Below are 22557 nucleotides of genomic sequence, written 5' to 3'. Positions count from 1 at the left end.
ATGTGTCTAGTAAAAAGATGGTACCGATTCGCATTTTGGGATGTGTAGGTTTCCAGTGTTTTGGAACTTGACTGATACTAGGACTAATAGTTAGGATATCCGCCACCACAGTGACGACTCTCTCCACCCTGAAGAGGCACGTTAACAGGCTTTTCAAGTGACAGATCCCCGCAGCCGGACCAGACTCTGTCTCTCCCTCCACCCTGAAGCACTGTTCTGATCAGCTGTCTCTCCGGTGTTCACAGACATCTTTAACACCTCACTGGAGACATGCCTGCATCATCCCTGTCCCCAATAAAAACAAGGATCACAGGACTGAATGACTACGGACCCGTCGCCCTGACCTCTGTGGTTATGAAGTCTTTTGAGCCCCTTGTTCTGGCTCACCTCAAAACCCTCACTGACCCAGTCCTGGACCCCCTGCAGTTTGCCTATAGAGCCAACAGGTCTGTAGACGACGCAGTCAACATGGCTCTTCATTTCATCCTCCGGCACCTGGACTCCTCAGGATCCTACACCAGGATCCTGTTTGTGGACTTCAGCTCTGCCTTCAACACCATCCTTTCTGTTACAGGACAAACTGACCCAGCTGTGTGTGCCTGACTCCACCTGCAGGTGGACCACAGACTTCCTGTCTAACAGGAAGCAGCACGTGAAGCTGGAGAAACACGTCTCTGACTCTCTGACCATCAGCACCGGTTCCCCTCAAGGCTGCGTCCTTTCCCCTCTGCTCTCCTCCCTGTACACTAGTGATGGCCAAATGAAGCTTCGTGAACCATTTTCTTTATTTTCTGAGCCAACTAGATGGCGGTCTTGGTTTTAAAGGTCCCACGGCATGAAAAGTTGACTTTATGAGGTTTTTTAACATTAATGTGAGTTCCCCCAGCCTGCCTATGGTGGGGGCTAGCCCAGGGGCTAGAAATGGTGATAGGTGTAAAAATGTTTGCTAATTGCAAACCAGTACAGAAGGCATCAATAAAATGTTGTTAAGGATCATGTCTCTTTTCACAACTATTTTGGAGGGTCATAGAAAATGTATTGTTGGCGAAGGGAGGGTCAGGTCTATTTTGACTAAAGATCCCAAAACTCCTCCGGTGGCCCCTTAAATAAATAATAAACAGTCCCTAATAATTAAAAACTTGATTTTCATTGGAGGGGGTCTTTAAAACACATCTATTTTACCATATTCTTTATAATATGTTTTTATATTGTTTTGTCAATCTTTCTATGCTATATTTAGTTTCTTTACTTTTGCAGTACTTGCTTTTGTTTGTATTTACCTCTTATGTTTACTGTTATGCACCAAAACATCAAGGGAATTTGTTTTATATGTGAAAACTTACTTGGCAATAAACCTGATTCTAATCTAAGCCACCCCACACACACACACACACACACACACACACACACACACACACACACACACTGATCTTTTGTTTTAAAATCTTTCTCTTGTGAGTTCCCTAAATTGATGGAATTGCAATACAAATGTCCTTACTTGAGAATCCTGTTCCCCTAGCTGCTGGGAAGCAGGCGTGTTCCCGCTGCAGACCTTCATGTGTCGGACATGCTTTTCTAGCTTTGCCCTGGCTCGCTCACTGTCCTTGAACCGGCTCTCGGCATCCCGCAGCCTCAGCAGCTCCTCCTGCAACAGGCTGTGTTGTCTCTGCAAAAGAGCCAGCTCCCCGATGGTCGACCCTGGATTGGCCTCCCGATTTCCACCATCTCTCCAGAAAGGGCGCCATACTCCTCCTGCAGATGGTGCCACGGTATCCTGTGGCTGCAGTAGCAGCTCTAAAATGGAGTCTTGTTTGATGACAGCACCCTGCAGGATATGATAGGGAATCCAGTTTCAGAAACTGTACAGGCTGAAAATGGATATACAGGCTGAAACAGAGGTGTACCTGTTGGAAAGTTACATTAAATTCCCTTACTCGGTAGGACGGACTATTATACAATTATCTACTGACTGAACATGATTAACCAAGACTAAACTCAGGGTTATCCAAGGGTTGTTGGGGGTGGCAGTAGCTCAGTCAGTAGGGACTTGGCTTGGGAACCTCTGGCCTGTCATGGGCACCTCTCACTCTGACATCTCAGTACATGTATAGGTCCAGGGCATGTGTGTGTATGTCGGGCCTGTGTGTAATAACTAACAACAGAGTAAAATGTAATTCTCCTTGCGGGATCAATAAAGTATGTCTTAATCTTAATCTTCAAATTCCGGATTCCTTTTAAAGTTCTTGTTGTGACATATAGAGCCTTGCATGGTCAGGCACCTGTGTATGTCTCATCATCCATGTATCACCTGTACACTCAGGTCCTCTGAACAGGGATTGCTGGCTGTCCCACACGCTCAACTAAAAACTAAAGGTGACGCTTCAGACTCACCTGTTTAAACTTGCCTCTGTCTCATGTTTGTGTATTTTTTTTTTAAGTTCTTATATTTTTATTTACATTGGTATTGTATTTCTTTCTGCTTGCCCATTTTACTGTTAAAAGGTCTTATTTTTTTAATTTTTTTTATCATGTGAAGCACTTTGTGACTTTGTCTGTAAAAGTCATAAATATGATAAATGATTTACTTCTAAAAAGACTCAATATTTCTTGAGTGTAGTTACACTTAATGTAGTCTCCAAACAATATGAATCATCCAATATTTGCGATACTACACTGTGTGTAGCATAACATGTGGTTTGCTATATACTGTTATGACTCTAGCGGGTTAAAGATGTAGCGAAACCTACTCACCTGAAGTGCATGGAGATAAACACTGAGATTCACCAGCCTCTGATAGATCTTCTGTCAAACACACACACACACACACACACACACACACACACACACACACACACACACTTTGTGAAACCTTTAACCACATACTGCGGGACTCCTCATGCTAACCTTTAGAAGGGAAACCCATATTTCACAATCAAAACAGAGGAGTGTTTGACGTTACAATGATGTTACTTTTGAACAAAATACAATAATTAGCTACTACTGTAATACTACTGCATTTTTTCCACACAAAAAATGTTACAGAGTCCATGGCAGAACTTCAGACATTACCACAAAGTAATGAAATACGTGTGGCAGGGCACCTTTAATACATTTCATTTTATGCCACCATTATTCATATCTTATTTATCAATGTTAAAGATGGAGCAGGTCAGCACTTTATTAGAAGGGCCAAAAATGTGATAAAGTAATGAAGAAGTAATGTTTAGTTAACAATGATTACAACACTACAATTCTTCAGATTATATGTACACTGCTGTGACTGGTCTGTTTTTTGAAGAAGAAGAAGACATGAACATCATTAATAAATGTGAAGTCATGATGATTCATATGCCTTAATTGATGCATTAATTAACGTATTGTTCCTGCGTTAAGGATTTCAATCCATCAAAATAGTTTTGATGGACTTCCATGATGCATGCATCACGTTTATTACTGCCACTTGGTCACTTTAAGATGATTTGAGATGAATAATTTTGTTTTGTTGTGTATGATATGTGTCATGGTATGTATCATTTTAAAAAATAATGGCAAAGTATTCACACACACACACACACACACACACACACACACACACACACACACACATCCCAGCTCACCTTTGCTGCAAAGAAATCCTGTGCTCCATTGAGCGACAGATCCTGATCACCTGAGCAGCAGAGACAAGCACAGCAGTCACTCAGTATCACTCCAGGTATATATCCACACACAGTTATTATAATGAATGCCTGACAATTTGATGGGACAGGGAGGTATGGTTTTATCTTTATTAAACCTAAATATACGGTGCCTTGCAAAAGTATTCACCCCCCCCTTGGCTTTTTACCTATTTTGTTACATTACAGCCTTTAGTGCAATGTTTTTTTTTAATCTGAATTGTATGTGATGGATCAGAACACAATAGTCTAAGTTGGTGAAGTGAAATGAGGAAAAATATATACATAAAACTATTATTTAGAAATAAAAAACTGAAAATTGGCATGCGCGTATGTATTCACCCCCTTTGTTATGAAGCCCATAAAAAGCTCTGGTGCAACCAATTACCTTCAGAAGTCACATAATTAGTGAAATGATGTCCACCTGTGTGCAATCTAAGTGTCACATGATCTGTCGTTACATATACACACCTTTTTGGAAAGGCCCCAGAGGCTGCAACACCTAAGCAAGAAGTACCACTAACCAAACACTGCCATGAAGACCAAGGAACTCTCCAAACAAGTAAGGGACAATGTTGTTGAGAAGTACAAGTCAGGGTTAGATTATAAAAAAAATATCCAAATCTTTGAGGATCCCCAGGAGCACCATCAAATCTATCATAACCAAATGGAAAGAACATGGCACAACCGCAAACCTGCCAAGAGACGGCCGCCCACCAAAAGTCACGGACCGGGCAAGGAGGGCATTAATTCAGAGAGGCAGCACAGAGACTTAAGGTAACCCTGGAGGAGCTGCAGAGTTCCACAGCAGAGACTGGAGTATCTGTACATAGGACGGCAATAAGCCATACGCTCCATAGAGTTGGGCTTTATGGCACAGTGGCCAGAAGAAAGCCATTACTTTCAGCAAAAAACTAAATGGCACGTTTTGAGTTTGCGAATGTGGAATGTGGGAGACTCCCAAAATGTATGGAGGACGGTGCTCTGGTCTGATGAGACTAAAATTGAACTTTTAGGCCATCAAAGAAAACGCTATGTCTGACGCAAACCCAACACATCACGTCACCCAAAGAACACCATCCCCACAGTGAAACATGGTGGTGGCAGCATCATGCTGTGGGGATGTTTTTCAGCAGCCGGGACTGGGAAACTGGTCAGAGTTGAGGGAAAGATGGATGGTGCCAAATACAGGGATATTCTTGAGCAAAACCTGTACCACTCTGCGTGTGATTTGAGGCTAGGACGGAGGTTCACCTTCCGGCAGGACAATGACCCCAAACACACTGCTCAAGCAACACTTGAGTGGTTTAAGGGGAAACATGTATATGTGTTGGAATGGCCTAAGACCTCAATCCAATAGAAAATCTGTGGTCAGACTTAAAGATTGCTGTTCACAAGCGCAAATCATCAACCGCAAACCATCCAACTTGGAGCTGGAACAGTTTTGCAAGGAGGAATGGGCAAACATCCCAGTGGTAAGATGTGGCAAGCTCATAGAGACTTATCTAAAGCCACTTGGAGCTGTGATTGCAGCAAAAGGTGGCTCTACAAAGTATTGACTTTAGGGGGGTGAATAGTTATGCACATTGACTTTTTCTGTTATTTTGTCCTATTTGTTGTTTGCTTCACAATAAAAAAGTTGTGGGCATGTTCTGTAAATTAAATGATACAAATCCTCAAACAATACATGTTGATTCCAGGTTGTGAGGCAACAAAACACAAAAAAATGCCAAGGGGGGTGAATACTTTTGCAAGGCACTGTAAACTTGATGGTCAATGAAATGTGAAGTGGCCTGAGGCTAGTAACTGCACTCTTTGGGCTAGCTATTTACAATTATAATATTCAGTCTAAATCAGTTGTTTTCATTTTCTGAGTGCAAAGGCGTTATTTGGCTCATGATAATAAGATGAGTGTGTTGTGTAGAAGTGTTCTGTGTGTATGACTCACTGGTTTCTACCACCTCCATGTGGTTGTGCTGCCATGGGAGAGGGATGTCCACGCTGGAACCCAGCAGGAGCTCACTCAACCTGTCCACTGTGGACACACACACACACACACACACACACACACACACACACACACATACACACACACACACACACACACACACACGCGCACACACACACGCACACACATGCATGCGCACACACACACACACTCATGCATGCGCGCACACACACACTCACACTCATGCATGCACCCACACAAACACGCACACACGCATGCATGCACGCACACACACACACACACACACACACGCATGCACGCACACACACACAAGCACACACATGCATGCACACACACACGCATGAGCACACACACACAAACACTCACACATGCATGCATGCACACACACACACACACACACGCATGCGCACACACACACGCACGCATGCACACACGCGCGCGCGCACACACACACACACACACAGACACACGCACACACACACATGCATGCATGCACACACACACACACACACACACACACGGTGGGTTGTGCTTTTTTTTAACCTTATTTGCAAACTAACAAATGACAAATCTTTCTAGCTGACATGAAGGCGATGTGTTACCCTCGGTGGTGGCGTCCAGCAGCAGTTTCTCTGCGCGCGGAGCTTGGGCGGTGTCTGCCCTGAACAGATAGCGAGTGATGGGAGGTTGTAGGCCCTCGTGACCACTCGTCACCTCTGCCAGATCACAGAACAGAGTCACCCTCTCCTGCAGGAGCTCCAGCATCTCCCGGTCCTTCTGCTGCAGCTCAGCTGTGAGGGGGAGGGGGCATCCAACACATGACAACACATCCAAGGCTCACATCTAACATCTAACACCCATGTACTGCCACCAGACAACATACATACACACAATTAACACACACTGTGTACCAACCTGATCTCACAGAATTCCGTGAAATGAACACGGCCCCTTAACTCAAAATCTGTGGCAGTTTCCCGGAATCGCAAAGAAATCTGTGATGGGCCCACGGAAGAATTCCGTGAAATGAACACGGAAAATTTCGGAAAACGGCCCCTTAAGTTAAGGAAAAGGTTGTAGGTGGGCTTACGTTTCCATGACACATGGGACAACAACGGGACGGTTGGGTTTAGGAAAAGAAGAACGGGACGGTTACGGTTGGGTTTAGGAAACGTGAGACGCAGGACACGATCCCCGGTCTCCTGGGTGAAAGTCCTGTGTTTGACTCATCCACCGCCCCCAACCAACCTTTTAAAACTTCTAAAGAGGTCAAACCTCCAGCAACACCTCTAGTATATAGAACAACTTCATTTATGGAGCACCTTTAAAAACAGCGTTTACAAAGTGCTTTGACAGCCAAAGCAAGGCACTATAAAATAGCTTTTGTTGAAGCCAGACCTCTAATGCCCCTCCACGGATCCGCAGAGAGATGCACAACACAATCCTTTCAAACTAAATGGAGAAACTTGGAGCTTGTTGTAAATCAACTTCCAGATGTGACAATTTTCAAATTAACATATTTTTCCGATTTACACGATGAGCGTTAAAAGTGAACTGCTACTAACTGTCACTCTTTATATATATATATATATATATATATATATAGCAGAGTAATGAACACACACTCCCTCTGTATGTGTGTTGGAATCCAAACTTCCCTTTTCTTTGTTTTGATAGCTGTCCGGCTGCATGTGCATGTGATTGCATGTGATTGCATGTGATTGCATATGGCTGTGACAAAACATAGGTTATTTAGAGGCGTGTGGAGGCAATCCCAGTTGCTGTGTTTTTTTCTTCAGTATTTCTTTTCAGATGAAACAGGAATTCATAGAACAGAAAGAATAAATCACAGCGACTCATATATATACACATGGTTAAATGAGTAGGACTGTAAATGCTCCTTTTATTGTGTCATTCATGTTTGTCTCCTGACCTTTGAGTCTCCTAAGATGAGCCTTGTGTTCAGTCTCTATGAGGGGGAACTCCTCTCTCGATGGGCACCTGAACACACAAAAACACACACCATACAAATCCTGATATCCTGTAATGGACATGGATGTTTATGTGTCAGTTTTTCCTACATTTATATAAGTTATAACTTATCATTTACAGATACAAGAAGCAGAGATAGAGCAACACTGATGACAACCACAGATCCTGTCATGCGGAAGAGTTAAAGGGTCATCACAACTTGGGTTTCACTTCCATAGCTTTGATAATCACTTCTATTGGTAATGTTTTTTGTTTAGTTTTTTTGATGAACAAAATATGGCACAACACAACAGATGGGTAACTAGTGGCATATACAACATTACATACAATGGCAGTAACATTTAACACACGGGAACATTACTAAGACTAAATGACAGCAATAAGCAGGGCTTTGTGGGACTTATATCTTTGCTCCTTGCACAGCTTGCAATATCCTGTCTACGGTTGGTACTGGATATCCCTCTGGGACTTCTCCACATTAAGGAAAATTTAGAGATGGTTCGGAGCCTGCGCCTCGCCGCAATACGGCACAAGAGATGCATGCTGACCATTCCTCCCTCTCTGCAGTCAGACCTTGCCTACTGGAAAAATCCCTGTGCTCTATCGTCAGGTTTCTCCTGGGGAGGGTGACGTCACACATAACAGTGTACACAGATGCTTCTCTCGTTGGCTGCGGGGGTGGGGGCATGTGTGAATCACAGGTTGTGGGAGGGAGATGGAAAGATATCCCATCTCTTCACATAAATTGCATGGAGCAGACAATGTTGCTGAAAGTGCTGAAACACTTTGCTTAGATGGTGACTCATGTAGTGATGAGAACAGACAACATGACAGCGGCGGCGTACATCAACCGTCAGGGCGATGTGTGCTCAGCCCGGCTATTAGAAATAGCCAGGAGCCTGTTGCTGTGGTCATGCAGACACCTGCTCTCATGTTCCCACCAAATTTCAAGATCAAAGTAACTTTATCCGAACCATGGCGTGCGTTATGCCAAAAATACACTGGGGTCCGCATAAATGCCGTGCAGCACCGCGAAGCCGAGACATTTTAATTTCATGTTATCCAATCTGTCAGTTCACACCTGCTGCGATCAGGAACAGCCAGGCGTTCGATCCGGCACAAATCTATGCTTTCCAGTGCTCTGCCGGCTGTGTGTTCCTGGCGTTATGGGGTGCTATGGATGTAACCTGCCTTCAGTCACCGGGAAGCTGTTCAAAATCTGCAGGGCTTTCTACGTCACTAGCCAAAACGAGAGTTAGCAAGCTAGCGGTTAGACCCCTCGTTCTCAATGGCAAAACACTGCTACAACACACACTAGTTCACCATAATCTACAAAAGAACTACTTCCATGTCCCTGTTCTGCAGGTATTCCACGCAAAGTTGGAAGTGCACCCTCGTTTAGAAGAAGTCTCCCGGCTAATCCTGCCTTGTACTGACTGAAGTTAGAGAAACAGCTAGCTAGATGATGTGATCTTACCTAGCTACTGCTCATGTGCGACTCCCAACAAAGATGTTACAGCAGTGAGAGGTCTCACTCTGTAGCTAAAACAGAGACCTGAACACAGGGTGAAAAGAGGAACCGCAGCAATGTGTAGTACAACAAAGATATGGTGTTTTTTGAAAATTAAACCATGTAAACCTATTCTGGTACAACCTCAAAATACAATTATGAACTGGAAAATGAGCATAATATGATCACTTTAACAGCCAGACATGGAATTGATATAGATTTTTCAATCCCACTCTCAAAAAGAATGTCGAACCTAAAAATGTGAAACTTAAAATTAAAAGTTGTATGTTTACGTGTTGGTGCATTTTCCCACCTGCTGACGGTGCGCTGGATGTGGCGTATCCAGATATTCTTCTCCTCCTTGGAGGCAGCATGGAACTCGTACATCTCAGGAGGAGAGGAGTCGCTGATGAGGAACATACCACGCTCCTGATTGGCTATGTCCCTCACTATCAGGTTCTGAAGGGACAGTACTGGAGACTTGTCCTGAATCACGCAGGAAAAGATTGTTTAAAAGAAGTAATACGTGTAACAAGAAATCCATTGGTAAATTCTGTATTTGTGTGTGTGAGTACATTTTCTTACCAGACATGGAAAGATGTATCTCTGGTCTTTCTCCTGCAGAAACACCAGGATGTCTGTCATCAATAAGACCTGTGTATCTACACACACACACACACACACACACACACACACACACACACACACACACACAAAGACACAGTATGCAAGCACACACAGTCAAGTTGTTTTTCCATCAAGCACAAATTTGAACATGTAAATCTGCCTTCCTTAAAGTTCGAAAATGCTTATTTTGTCATAATTTTCTTTTCCTGTCTGCCTCTTCACTATTCACTTAAACAGCTAGGTTGACATCTATTTGTATGCTTTGGCAGGCTGAGACGCTCTCCTCCAGTACAGACTGCCAGGGTTTGCTCTAGCCTTGGACGACTTGGGCCACAGAGTCTGAGGGCCAGATGTACGTACATTTGCGAATGTGGCGTTATCAGCGCCATGTCCAACCCGCGGAAAGCGCACGCTGTGATACTTCAGCTTACGTCATATTTCCCAAACCTGCAGTTCATCGGGTAATCAGCGCCTTTCTCCGCCCACTATACCGTAAATTGCGCTGTAGCAAAGCATTAAGTACTGCTATGATACGGCTGAGTGCAGACTGCCATATTCCCACTGCTGATGCTATGACTATGGCTATGTTTGAAATTATCCTGATGCCAATATTTGTAATGTAGCGAGGAGTTTAACAACGCTGAGTCGAAAAACTTGCCATTTTCAGTTCCCGCGACAGGCAGTCTGCTCTTTTACCTCAGTGCGGCCTGTTTGTACATACCTCGCCATGCTTTTACACGCACGTTGTCAATCCCTCGTTTTAGTCTCTGCTAAAACTATTCTCAGTAAATCCTTTCACACCTTTTTTAGGAGCATTGTGCAAGTGTCTCTTAGTTTAGCTACTGTTCTCTGCAATACTTACACCTTAAGGGAAAGACAATCATAAAAATGTCTTTTTTCACATTCAGTGATATGTTATTCACCATAGAAAGACACTTCTGCATCAACCCCAGCATGATGTAAAACTATATATAGTCTCTCTAAACTACAGCGGCATGATATTATGTACAGAAGGACATGTGAAATAATATGTCAAGTACTTCTACAAAAGTCAATGTAGTCAGTTAATAGTGGCCCAATGACCAACAAAAGCAGCTTCTGCCGTTAATTTAGTGCTAGCAGCCATCTGACAGCAGCACATATATTGATACATATTCAGCCTCCAATCTGAGGGCCATGCTGAAGTGCCGTGCCGTTACACATCCACAGTGTTGACCTTGATGTGCAGATTTAGTCGCTTACTTTACACTCAGATTAATGTTTTCACAGCATAGTGTACCTTTGAGCCGGGATCCTGGGGTTTTCCAGAAAAGGGTCCCTTCATGGACAAGTCTCCGGCGGGACAACTCTCCAGGCTTGAACAGTCCTCCATCCCTTACTTTGGCCTCAGACCGCTGGTCCAGCTTGGCCTGGATCTCTTGCAGCCGCTGTGTTTGTTCCAGGTCCTCCATCTGCCAACGGGACATGAGTCTAGAGCTGTCAACACCAATCAACCAACCCCACGGCTGCCAATCCCACCCAGTCGGGCTGGTGCAAGGGCCCATTCATTGCTGTTTGCAGCTTTAAATATTATTACTAATAATAACTGGTAGTAGTGGTATTATGTATTATTATTGCATTATTATTGTCAGTGGTGGCAAAAAGTATCATCAGCATTAGCGCATAGTTATTCATTTATTTGTCGTGCTTTATATTAGCTCGCCACCTCCCTTTCTCTCTCTCTCTCTCACACGCACACACACAAGCACGCACACATGCACGTACCCATTCACACACACACACACACACACACACATACACACACGCGCACACACAGACACGCACACACACTCACACACATACACGTGCAAGCATGCACACATGCACGTACGCACACACAACAACAACTTATATCCGTTTGATCTATGAGTAGACTTTTGTAATTATCCTGTATTCATTGTTTTGTTTCTGTCTTTGGTCTTGCAACAATGGAAAAAATATAAAAAGAAATCACATATGTTACAGACGGTCTTGATGAGGAGCTAAAAAAGTACCTGTTGATCTATTGAACTAAGAAGTTCTCTGACCATGGAGAGAGCCTGGGCAAGAAAGGAGGCTTCTTCTCCATCATCTGGAAGAGAAACAAACAGCATTATTATTGGCATACAAGAACCTAAAGAAAAAAAAACCTAAACAGAATCAATCTACACAGAATATTATGTAGCCACCATTATCCATCATTTGTGAATGATTTCGGTTGGTGACAGTTTCTCATAAACAAAAATCTAACTGCAGTAACGTTCAGATAGGTATAGCAGCACTATGTGCAATTTTCAGGAGTGGTCCAGAACCCTGCAGGGACCTCAAGTGTAAAAATGGACACACTAACCCTAACCCTGCCAACAGGGGCACTATAACCTTACAAGAGGATGGAAGTTCATGCAGGAGTGGTGCAGGAGGCAAATGGCTTCTCCATGTAGGAAAACAGAGTTTTTGTCTGAAAGGTGAAAAGTTCCAAGAGCTATTGAATGCTAGTTTGTGGCTAAACTGAATGTCCTGTTATGTCCTGTTTTCTGTGCATAGGTCTATAGATTTCCGATTTGACACTGACATTGACGATGAAGCCATTGTGACTGGGGTGATTTACCAGTGGTATTGTCCAGAATGCGCTGAACAATGACAGGATACTTGGAGATCCGCTGAGTCACCAACAAGATGCACTCCTGAACACCATGGCAACGTAGCAAGGGTCCACGACTCATCCGCTGCCCACAGACAGAGAGACACACACTGACAAAATGATCCTGGCTGACATTTATTTGTTTAAAAGGCAACTTTGAGGATAAGAAAAAAGACCACTGTTTAGTAAAAGACAGGTAAATAAGGCAAATGAAGTGGAAACATCGTGCCGACATTATCTCCCTTCTTAATGGGGGGTGTAAGGTTGGCCAAGACGGAGGCACAAAAACTGAGAGGAAGACCCAGTTCGCATTCCAGATGTATTTATTCACAGGATGGTAATGTCAGTCTCGTGCAGCCATATTTACATTGCTAGCCTGGCCTCAAAAAAATATATAAATTAACTCAAGAGGAAAAAATATTTACCAAAAGGAAAACCATGAAATAACTAAAGTAAACTCCTGCACAGGCTATGCCCCTTTAACTATGGGCCCAGTAGCTCTCCACACTTGTTTACATTCTTGTCCACCATTACACTCATGAACTGCAGTCTCCTCCTTCATCAGCTAGGGTCCTACCAAAAGATGCTGATTAGTATTTGATAATCAATTATCGTACAGGAGAACAACACCTGGTCCACAAATTCATCCACACATTTAATATTTATTTACAAAACATTCTAAGAACATTTTAGGCAAATACTTATTCAAAAACGATTCAATTGCATTGACAATGGCTGGAGGAAGCAGAGCAGCCTTTCCCGATGTGGACTAGGGTTGCACGATTTGGACAAAATGTGATATTGCGATATCGATTATGAATATTGCGATATCGATATTAATTTCGACATTTTTAAACACATGTAAAATTACTAAAGTTATGGGAAAACGCATCAAAATAGATACAACGCAAGGTTTATTTCAACTGACGGTAATATTGGACTGGTCCAACATGAATATGTAAATAAGGACCAGGTCTACAGAACAGGACGTTTTACTGGTTGGACAGTATAAAATAAATAAATAAAGAGAACAGGACATGTTTTACTGGTTGGACAGTATAAAATAAATAAATAAAGAGAACAGGACATGTTTTACTGGTTGGACAGTATAAAATAAATAAATAAAGAGAACAGGACACAACTTTTCTTTCGCTTCTCTGATTCGTTCCGTTTAGTTGTCTCTATCTATTTCTTCACTTACTGTCACTCTGTACGCTCCATAGGGTTTGTCATGTAGTGGACCCGTGCGCTGACGTGTACTAACCTGTGCAGGTGGCACGGTAACTGGCCAATGAAACATGATTATAGCGTTTCAAGCGGGCTCTAAATCAAACACAACTAAGCCACACAGCCAACGGACGGGACGCAGCGCTCCACCAAATAAACTAAATATTGCATACTTATTTACTTACTTTCGATATAATATTGCGCAACGTAATATTGCGATAACGATATTGAGAAGATATATCATGCAACCCTAATGTGGACTGATCATAAGAACCTTTAAAACATATTGACAGCCAAGCACCCTAACTCCCCTCTTTTGAGTAGCCGTTTGATAGGGCAAGCACTGACATGTCACATGAAGGGGGTGGGGGGTTGGGGGGGGGGGGTTTGTGTGATCTGATATAGCAAACGTGGCAGGTTTTGATGTGAGGGATTGATTGATTGCATATTGCGATTTCCAATACTGCGATTTTGATTGCGATATAATGGTATCATGAGTTTACTTGATTATCAAGAAAAATGCAGAAAATTGGCTACTAAATTTTAGAAATGTTTCTTTTTTTTTACTTGAAAATACAAAGTTAAACGCTTATAAGAAGAAATACATAAACAAAACCGTGCAATACTTTTTTTTAAAATATTTTACTTAATTAAAAATTCTCATTAAAATAATACATTTTGTATGCCCTTATAAACAATGACATTTAAGATGGGTGTTATATAATAATTAGTGAAGTTACAAAATATACTTTGTACAACCTCTTCTTAAAGTCGGCATGCTCTGAACCCCTCCACACTTCTGGTACTTGACCATACGTGACACACACTACTGCCTCAGCACACTGACTGATCACTGGTTATCACACATCTTATTGTTTAACTTAAATCGCACAATTTTCACATTGCGATCTCGATTAATGGTGCAGCCCTGGGCTGGAAGCAGTGGGCTCATGCTGACGGGCTGGAGACCAGATGAAGAACACTACTCTATAGAGACATTCTTCTTTCCCACAACACAAACTTTTGTAAATACACCTTTTAAAAACTGAACTACTACAACAAAGGAAGAGCAGGTCTTCCCCGGCGAGGACGCCGACGGAAGAGTTCCTGAGGCAGCAGCCATCTTCTGACGCCCAACCATCTAGGATCTGGGTGGAGTCAGCAGCAGCACAAACCCCTCTAGAAGTAGCTTTAGTTTTCTGTACTGTTTGATTTTGTCTTACATTGGCACTATTTACCATTTATTATTGTATTGTAAATATTACTTATCTTTCTTTATCTTATTTGTACATATTATTTCTTTATTCGTATATATTTCTTATTGTCATGTCTCGTCCCTGTGTCAAGTTTCTGTTTTTAGTTCCATTTCCTGTTTTATTTTGTAGTCTCTCTGTTCTCCCATGTGTTGTCTTGTTTTACTTCCTATCTTCTACTTACCCGCCTGTGTGATTACCTGTCCCCGCCCCTATGTGTTGCACCTGTGTCTCATTGTCTCCCCTGTCTTGTGTATTTAAGTTCAGTCTTTCCTTTAGTCCTGTGCGAGATCGTCTGTTTTTCTTGTGTGCAGCCTTCGAGCGGTTTTCCTTGTGTCCTGTATTCCTGAGTTCCTGTTTCCCCTTGGATTTTTGACCATTGCCTGTTTTTCGGATTTCCCTTTGCATGTCGTTTCCAAGGGAGTAAGCTTCGCTTCAGAGCTCGAACCTCCTATGGCGCCATTTTGATGCTACCAAACGATCACCCAACATTAGCATTCCATTGACTGCCATTCATTTTGACGTCACTTTGACAGCGAATAACTTTACATCTGAAGTGTTTAAAGATTGTCAATTGTTTATATTGACTGTCTGTTTGAATGGGTTAACCCTCCTCGATCTACTGTGCTTCGCGACCCAGGTCACCAGGTGGGTTAGATCAGGGTATACCAGGGTCCATTTCAATGTGAATAGCGCATGACGACGGCATCTATCCCCTGAATTGACACCTTGATCCATAAAGTTAAACAAAGGGTGTTTGCAGGTAGACACACACACACACACACACACACACACACACACACACACAGATATGCACATGGACTAAGTCACACACTATACAAACTCGTATATGCATGTGCACATGTAAAAAGATGTGCTTTATATTCTTCTGCAACCATATATTATATATTTGACGAAAGCTGTATACAACCCATACAGTATAAACTTTACATTCACTTATTATGAGCTCTCTTTTTTCCTTTGTAATGTAATGCATGCTGTGTATTTCCATGTGTTTTACTGTGTTTTGTGTCTGTCTCACCCGTATGAAGCACTGGAACTTTTTGTCTCTGGCCAGCAGTTCTTTGTACAATTTGACAGCCTTCAAGTGGCGGCTGCAGAACTCAGCATAGGTCTTTCGCATGTCGTCCGCACACTGGCCTGAAAACTGGCAGAAGAACATATGCATGTGACTGAGACAGAAGAAGTATGACTACAAACAGGTTAAAAAATGGGAGGGGAAGGTGTTAAGATTACATGACTGCCATGTTTGTTGTTTACTGGCGGTTTTAAACAGATTAATCCCTTCTCGTGAGTAGGGATGGCTTATTTTACGTATCTCGTGCAACACTTTGAGTTCAGTCCAAAATGGCGGCGACTTGGCACAGATGTTGTATTGGCTACCCAATGGAGTGTTTCCTCTTATTATTATAACCTATTTGGTGTCTCTTTCTGATCACATACTGTATTTAAGGCTGTTTGACTCCCTGTGGTCTGCACATGAAGAATCATACAGATGTTTGTAGAGGTAAACCTGCTCGGCCAGTCGCCATGGTGATGTCATTTTATGGCTTGCGCTAGGAACACAACAGTGACTATAAACCTAGCTTCAGTGTGTTGGTGTGTCAGTGTGAGTCTGTTGGTGTGTCAGTGTGAGTCTGTTGGTGTGTCACAGTGTGAGTCTGTTGGCATGGCAGTCACCTGCTCCAGCAGTATGTCCCCCAGCTGGTGAATGGTGAAGTTGCGGCTGGATCCAGACTGCAGGCTGCTGTTGTGCCGCAGGAGAAGCTGTGCCAGGAAATGGGAATGTATCCTGATCAGCTGGTCCAGGCAGGGGAACATGGCATGCACGGTGCACGGGTCTAGCTGAAGCTCATCCAGCATGCCTTGCCGGAACACCCTTTCCATGATACGCAGCGTTCGCATGTGGTGCAGCTCAGTCTGAATCAGCTCTAAGAAGGACACATGGCCACATTACACATATACAAGCATGCACACACGGACACACACACACACACACACACACACACACACACACACACACACACACACATCAAAGTCACGTAACGGACCGTAGCAGTCAAAACACTGAATGTCTGTACTATGGGGGAGAAACTTTAGGGTCGATCAACTACTACTGTCACCATAGATGACATCCTGCCTCTTGATGACGTTTTTGCGGTGTGTCTGCAAGTAATTGTTGTCCACAGCCATACTCCATGAGTCAGCCTTGAAGTCCTGGCCCTCAAGTTCCAACTCCTCCAATACTGAAGTGTAGTAGTTGTCTCCTAAATAAGAGAAACCCATCAGCATCAAAGATTTCAGGCTGACAAATGATGTTAGATCTCTATACTAAACTACCAAGAAGTTATTGTTAAGATCCTGTAGCAGGTTGGAATGAGAACCAAGGTCAGCAGGTCGCACCGTAAGTCCAACTGAAATCACAATTAATCACACCCTTTGCAGTCAAAATCCTGGTAAAGTGGATATTAAATGTAATACTTTAAAAAATACAAATGTCTTTAGAGATACAACTGATGCTATGTTAGCCTCTAATCCTGTGAGTGGGTTGGCCAGTGTACATGTTTGATTGCAAGTTTAGCTGGCAGGAGTCCAGTGATGGAATGTGACTAAGTACATTAACTCACTATCATTTTTAAAACTTTATACTTCTACATGTCATGCCTACTACATGTCTGTAATGTCTACATGTCTAGGAGAAATACAGTATACAGTCAGGTCCATAAATATTGGGACATCGACACAATTCTAATCTTTTTGGCTCTATAAACCACCACAATGGAGTTGAAATGAAACGAACAAGATGTGCTTTAACTGCAGACTTTCAGCTTTAATTTGAGGGTATTTACATCCAAATCAGGTGAACGGTGTAGGAATTACAACAGTTTGTATATGTGCCTCCCACTTTTTAAGGGACCAAAAGTAATGGGACAGATTAACAATCATAAATCAAACTTTCACTTTTTAATACTTGGTTGCAAATCCTTTGCATTCAATTCCAGCCTGAAGTCTGGAACGCATAGACATCACCAGACGCTGGGTTTTATCCCTGGTGATGCTCTGCCAGGCCTCTACTGCAACTGTCTTCAGTTCCTGCTTGTTCTTGGGGCATTTTCCCTTCAGTTTTGTCTTCAGCAAGTGAAATGCATGCTCAATCGGATTCAGGTCAGGTGATTGACTTGGCCATTGCATAACATTCCACTTCTTTCCCTTAAAAGACTCTTTGGTTGCTTTCGCAGTATGCTTCAGGTCATTGTCCATCTGCACTGTGAAGCGCCGTCCAATGAGTTCTGAAGCATTTGGCTGAATATGAGCAGATAATATTGCCCGAAACACTTCAGAATTCATCCTGCATGCAAATACAAGAGAACCAGTTCTATTGGCAGCCATACATGCCCACGCCATGACACTACCACCACCATACTTCACTGATGAGGTGGTATGCTTTGGATCATGAGCAGTTCCTTTCCTTCTCCATACTCTTCTCTTCCCATCACTCTGGTACAAGTTGATCTTTGTCTCATCTGTCCATAGGATGTTGTTCCAGAAATGTGAAGGCTTTTTTAGATGTTGTTTGGCAAACTCTAATCTGGCCTTCCTGTTTTTGAGGCTCACCAATGGTTTACATCTTGTAGTGAACCCTCTGTATTCACTCTGGTGAAGTCTTCTCTTGATTGTTGACTTTGACACACATACACCTACCTCCTGGAGAGGGTTCTTGATCTGGCCAACTGTTGTGAAGGGTGTTTTCTTCACCAGGGAAAGTATTCTTCGGTCATCCACCACAGTTGTTTCCCGTGGTCTTCCGGGTGTTGCTGAGCTTTTTAAGAATGTTCCAAACACTTGATTTGGCCACACCTAATGTTTTTGCTATCTCTCTGATGGGTTTGTTTAGATTTTTCAGCCTAATGATGGCTTGCTTTACTGATAGTGACAGCTCTTTGGATCTCATATTGAGAGTTGACAGCAACATATTCCAAATTTAAATAGCACACTTCAAATGAACTCTGGACCTTTTATCTGCTCCTTGTAAATGGGATAATGAGGGAATAACACACACCTGGCCATGGAACAGCTGAGCAGCCAATTGTCCCATTACTTTTGGTCCCTTAAAAAGTGGGAGGCACATATACAAACTGTTGTAATTCCTACACCGTTCACCTGATTTGGATGTAAATACCCTCAAATTAAAGCTGAAAGTCTGCAGTTAAAGCACATCTTGTTCGTTTCATTTCAACTCCATTGTGGTGGTGTATAGAGCCAAAAAGATTAGAATTGTGTCGATGTCCCAATATTTATGGACCTGACTGTATATATTTTCTTGAAACTTTTAAAGTAAGCCAACAAAGCCCTTTAAATAGAATTGAATATTTAACTTTTCACTAAATATAAAACCTAAGTCCCTTTCCAAAACTTATCATTAAACCATCGGCCTCAGCGTCAGGAAGTATCGCGTGATATCAGGTCTCGCGATGTAACAAATTGCTTCACGGCACTGCACACATACACGCCCCCATTCAGGAACCGGCTAACAAGAACAAGGTAGCGATGGAGTTTTTCACACTATCGTCATGGCTGAGCCGGCAAAAAAGAAGCAGAAAGCTAGGAAAGCATTGTCGGAGGAACAGAGAAAGAGGAAACGGAAGACTGACCGAGCAAGTTTTTACACAGCGTTGCCAAATATCCATTCCGAACCTGTAGGGGGAGCTCTATAGAGAAACCTGCGAGCAAAAAGCGAAGAAATTGCCAAAACTGCATAGTGCCCTTTTAAGAGAGGATCTGTCAATGTTATGGTCGCAAGTAGTTGCAAGAGTCTCGAATGATTCAGTGGAGGTGTACAGATAATGATTCAAACATTAGTTCTTAACCCTACACTATCCTGCTGCTGCACTATACAACTTATCAACTTCACACCCCCATCTCCCCCCAGCCATTTCATTTATGATGTATATTTTAAATGTTCTGATACCGTCATCATTGAGAGACTCCACTGACATAGCTCTGGTCCTGAAGCTCAGGGAGTCTGTGGACTGGGAAAGGATCCTGCGCAGCCCCAGGGGAGTGTCATCATTCAGGGTCCTACAACACACACACACACACACACACACACACACACACACACACACACACACACACGTAATCAAATGTGCAATTCACTTAGTAAAACACACAGTAACTTTTTACCACATCTAATCAGTGTGTTGCTAAGGACAATACCTTTCATATGAAGTAATTGTCTTCCACAATGCAATGCTCACAATACTTTTGATATGCTTCTCTTCTGCACATAGACATAGATTTTGAATTGGTTTGTCATCTTTAAAAAATGTGTCTGTATGAACATGTAAATCACATGGAGCAGGATAGACAGCAAGGAATAGGAAGAGCTTGTGGACAAGGGATCTGTCACAGAGGTGGGCATGGCCACCAATAGAGAGGCCAGAGGTGGGCATGGGCCCCAAAAGAGAGGCCAGAGGTGGGCATGGGCCCCAACAGAGAGGCCTGAGAGGTGGGCATGGGCCCCAACAGAGAGGCCAGAGGTGGGCATGGGCCCCAACAGAGAGACCTGAGGGTAATGTAAGTGTATTACGTAATGTGAAAACTGTAATCTGTCTTTTACACTACTGTAGCATGTTACTTTCAGCACTTCTAACTGTGATTTGAAACATGTATCTTGCATTTGTTACTGGATTCACTGGTAGTTAAATGACTAAACTAAAAACATATCATTATGGTGGGTGTTGGTGGTTAAACCATATGTTCTGATGACATTTCACAAAAAACAAAACAATATTTTGAATCAACGGTTGTGTGGTGAGAGGTTTACAATCCAAATGAATGCACAATGGAAAGTTCTGCATCTGTTACAAATGTTATGAGTTTGGAGTTTTGTACTAAGAGTTGTGAAATTGTAACACATAGTTGCATTAATAGTACCCAAGCGATAAATAAAACTGTAAAATCAATTTAAAAAATATTACCCCAGCTAAAGTAAACAAATCAGTAATATTTTTCGGTCCTGTATGTATTTTACAAGGATGTTAACAGGTTTTTAAAATATATTTCAAAGATCTAAAGTGAAGGGCTGGGCTAAGGAACAAGTCATTAGTTTCTGATCAGTGTTTGACCCCCTCTGGTGGTGTATTTTGATTCTGCAGTTTGTAGAAAGTATTTGAAATAGCACAGGTGTCAGTAAATATTCTGATCCTAAGAGAATGGAGACTATCAAAGAGCAGCAAATGTTCAGTATATGTCAAGTATATTAGGCCTAAAATAGGTGTAAATAATGAGAGGACTGATGAGTGAATGACAATTACCTGCTTTTGATTTCAGATTCATGTATCGTGCATATTGGTTCACAGTCACTCACTGGAACACTTGAAAACAACAGAGCTTTCATGCTATAAGAAATGTCTACTGTACTGTGAGAAAAGCCCATTGGAAGGTGTTTACAGAAAAGGAACAGAAATATCAAGTCACACAGGGTCTGACAATAGTTTAAGCCATCTAATGCAATGCAAAGTCTTAAAATGCAACGCAGTCAGAGGTGTCTTTAGGTATAGGCGAGCTAGATAGTGGCAACCATTTAGATTGGCGCTAAAGAGTCGGGAGAAGTATCTTGTAATTAAGTCGTCTGTCCAAAACAAGCATTTCATTGTTAAATAAAGTCACTGCTCACACTGCACACATACTGAGAGAAGTCTACAGACTGACTTTGTATCGGAACATTCTTCTGGAGGCTGACACTTGGTTGTCATTTTATTTTTATTTAACCTTTATTTAACCAGGTAGGTGACCTGGCCAAGAAAAGCATAAGCATGCAAGACAACATACAGTTTCACATTCAATACAATACAAGAATACAGAATACAATATGCTACATAAAGTGCAGATTAAGTAGGCATCACAAAGCCGGCGCAAAGTGAGGTGTAAGTAAGTTGATGGATATGCAAAAGTGATATGGTAAAAACACAATATACGTGAATAGACATATCTATCTATGTCTACCTCATGTCTATATAAACGCTGAATGTAGTGAAGAGTCAATACAGTTAGTGCAAATAGTGGTCTAGGAAGTGATGTAGATCAGTAATAACACAATAAACATGAATAGACAGTCTATATAAATGCTGAATGTAGTAAAGAGTCAATATACAGTTAGTGTAAATAGTGGTCTAGGTAGTGATGTAGATCAGTAATAACACAATATGCATGAATAGACCGTCTATATAAATGCTGAGATGTAGTAAAGAGTCAATGTACAGTGCAGATTGTGGTCTAGATCGTGATGTAGATCAGTAGATGTACAAAAATTGTGTGACAACAAAGGTGGGAAGAATAACAGTTGAGCATACCAGGGCAGATGAATAGTGCAAAAGAGCGTAAACAGGTATGATAGCAATGCAGGTGAAGATGTGCATCTGTGCAACTATGCAATGGGGCATGACAGAGATGACAAGGGTGTGCAAAACAGTGGATGAAAGATGGGGAACAGTTAGCACGTACAGTGATCGGACAGGAGCTCAGACAGACGTACTTTGAAGGCAGTTAGTGGGATAAGGGTCATTTTCACCAAAGCGAGTTTGGCAGCATTAGTGAATGAGGTCCTGTTGTGGAATAGGAAA

The 22557-nt window shown here is 42.3% G+C and overlaps 1 protein-coding gene across 2 annotated transcripts in view; it reads right to left on the bottom strand.

Annotated features, from left to right (window-relative positions):
* arhgef2a (Rho guanine nucleotide exchange factor (GEF) 2a) overlaps positions 1 to 22557 on the bottom strand; it is a 41009-nt gene that overhangs the window by 3883 nt on the left and 14569 nt on the right. For both annotated transcript variants that reach the window (XM_078267669.1, XM_078267670.1), the window contains exons 6-20: positions 19902 to 20011; positions 17056 to 17199; positions 16613 to 16863; positions 15954 to 16079; positions 12399 to 12516; positions 11806 to 11882; positions 11052 to 11223; positions 9731 to 9807; positions 9459 to 9631; positions 7577 to 7644; positions 6246 to 6434; positions 5623 to 5709; positions 3618 to 3667; positions 2752 to 2802; positions 1499 to 1825 (exon numbers count right to left, since the gene is read on the bottom strand). In XM_078267669.1, the coding sequence (XP_078123795.1) occupies positions 1499 to 1825; positions 2752 to 2802; positions 3618 to 3667; positions 5623 to 5709; positions 6246 to 6434; positions 7577 to 7644; positions 9459 to 9631; positions 9731 to 9807; positions 11052 to 11223; positions 11806 to 11882; positions 12399 to 12516; positions 15954 to 16079; positions 16613 to 16863; positions 17056 to 17199; positions 19902 to 20011 (2020 nt within the window). The remainder of the gene's footprint in view (positions 1 to 1498; positions 1826 to 2751; positions 2803 to 3617; positions 3668 to 5622; positions 5710 to 6245; positions 6435 to 7576; positions 7645 to 9458; positions 9632 to 9730; positions 9808 to 11051; positions 11224 to 11805; positions 11883 to 12398; positions 12517 to 15953; positions 16080 to 16612; positions 16864 to 17055; positions 17200 to 19901; positions 20012 to 22557) is intronic.

This window comes from Sander vitreus, chromosome 14 (assembly GCF_031162955.1).
Source record: "Sander vitreus isolate 19-12246 chromosome 14, sanVit1, whole genome shotgun sequence".
NCBI classification, from domain to species: domain Eukaryota; kingdom Metazoa; phylum Chordata; class Actinopteri; order Perciformes; family Percidae; genus Sander; species Sander vitreus.
The sequence above is the reverse complement of the archived record's forward strand: the minus strand, read 5'-3'. Positions and strand labels throughout refer to the sequence as shown.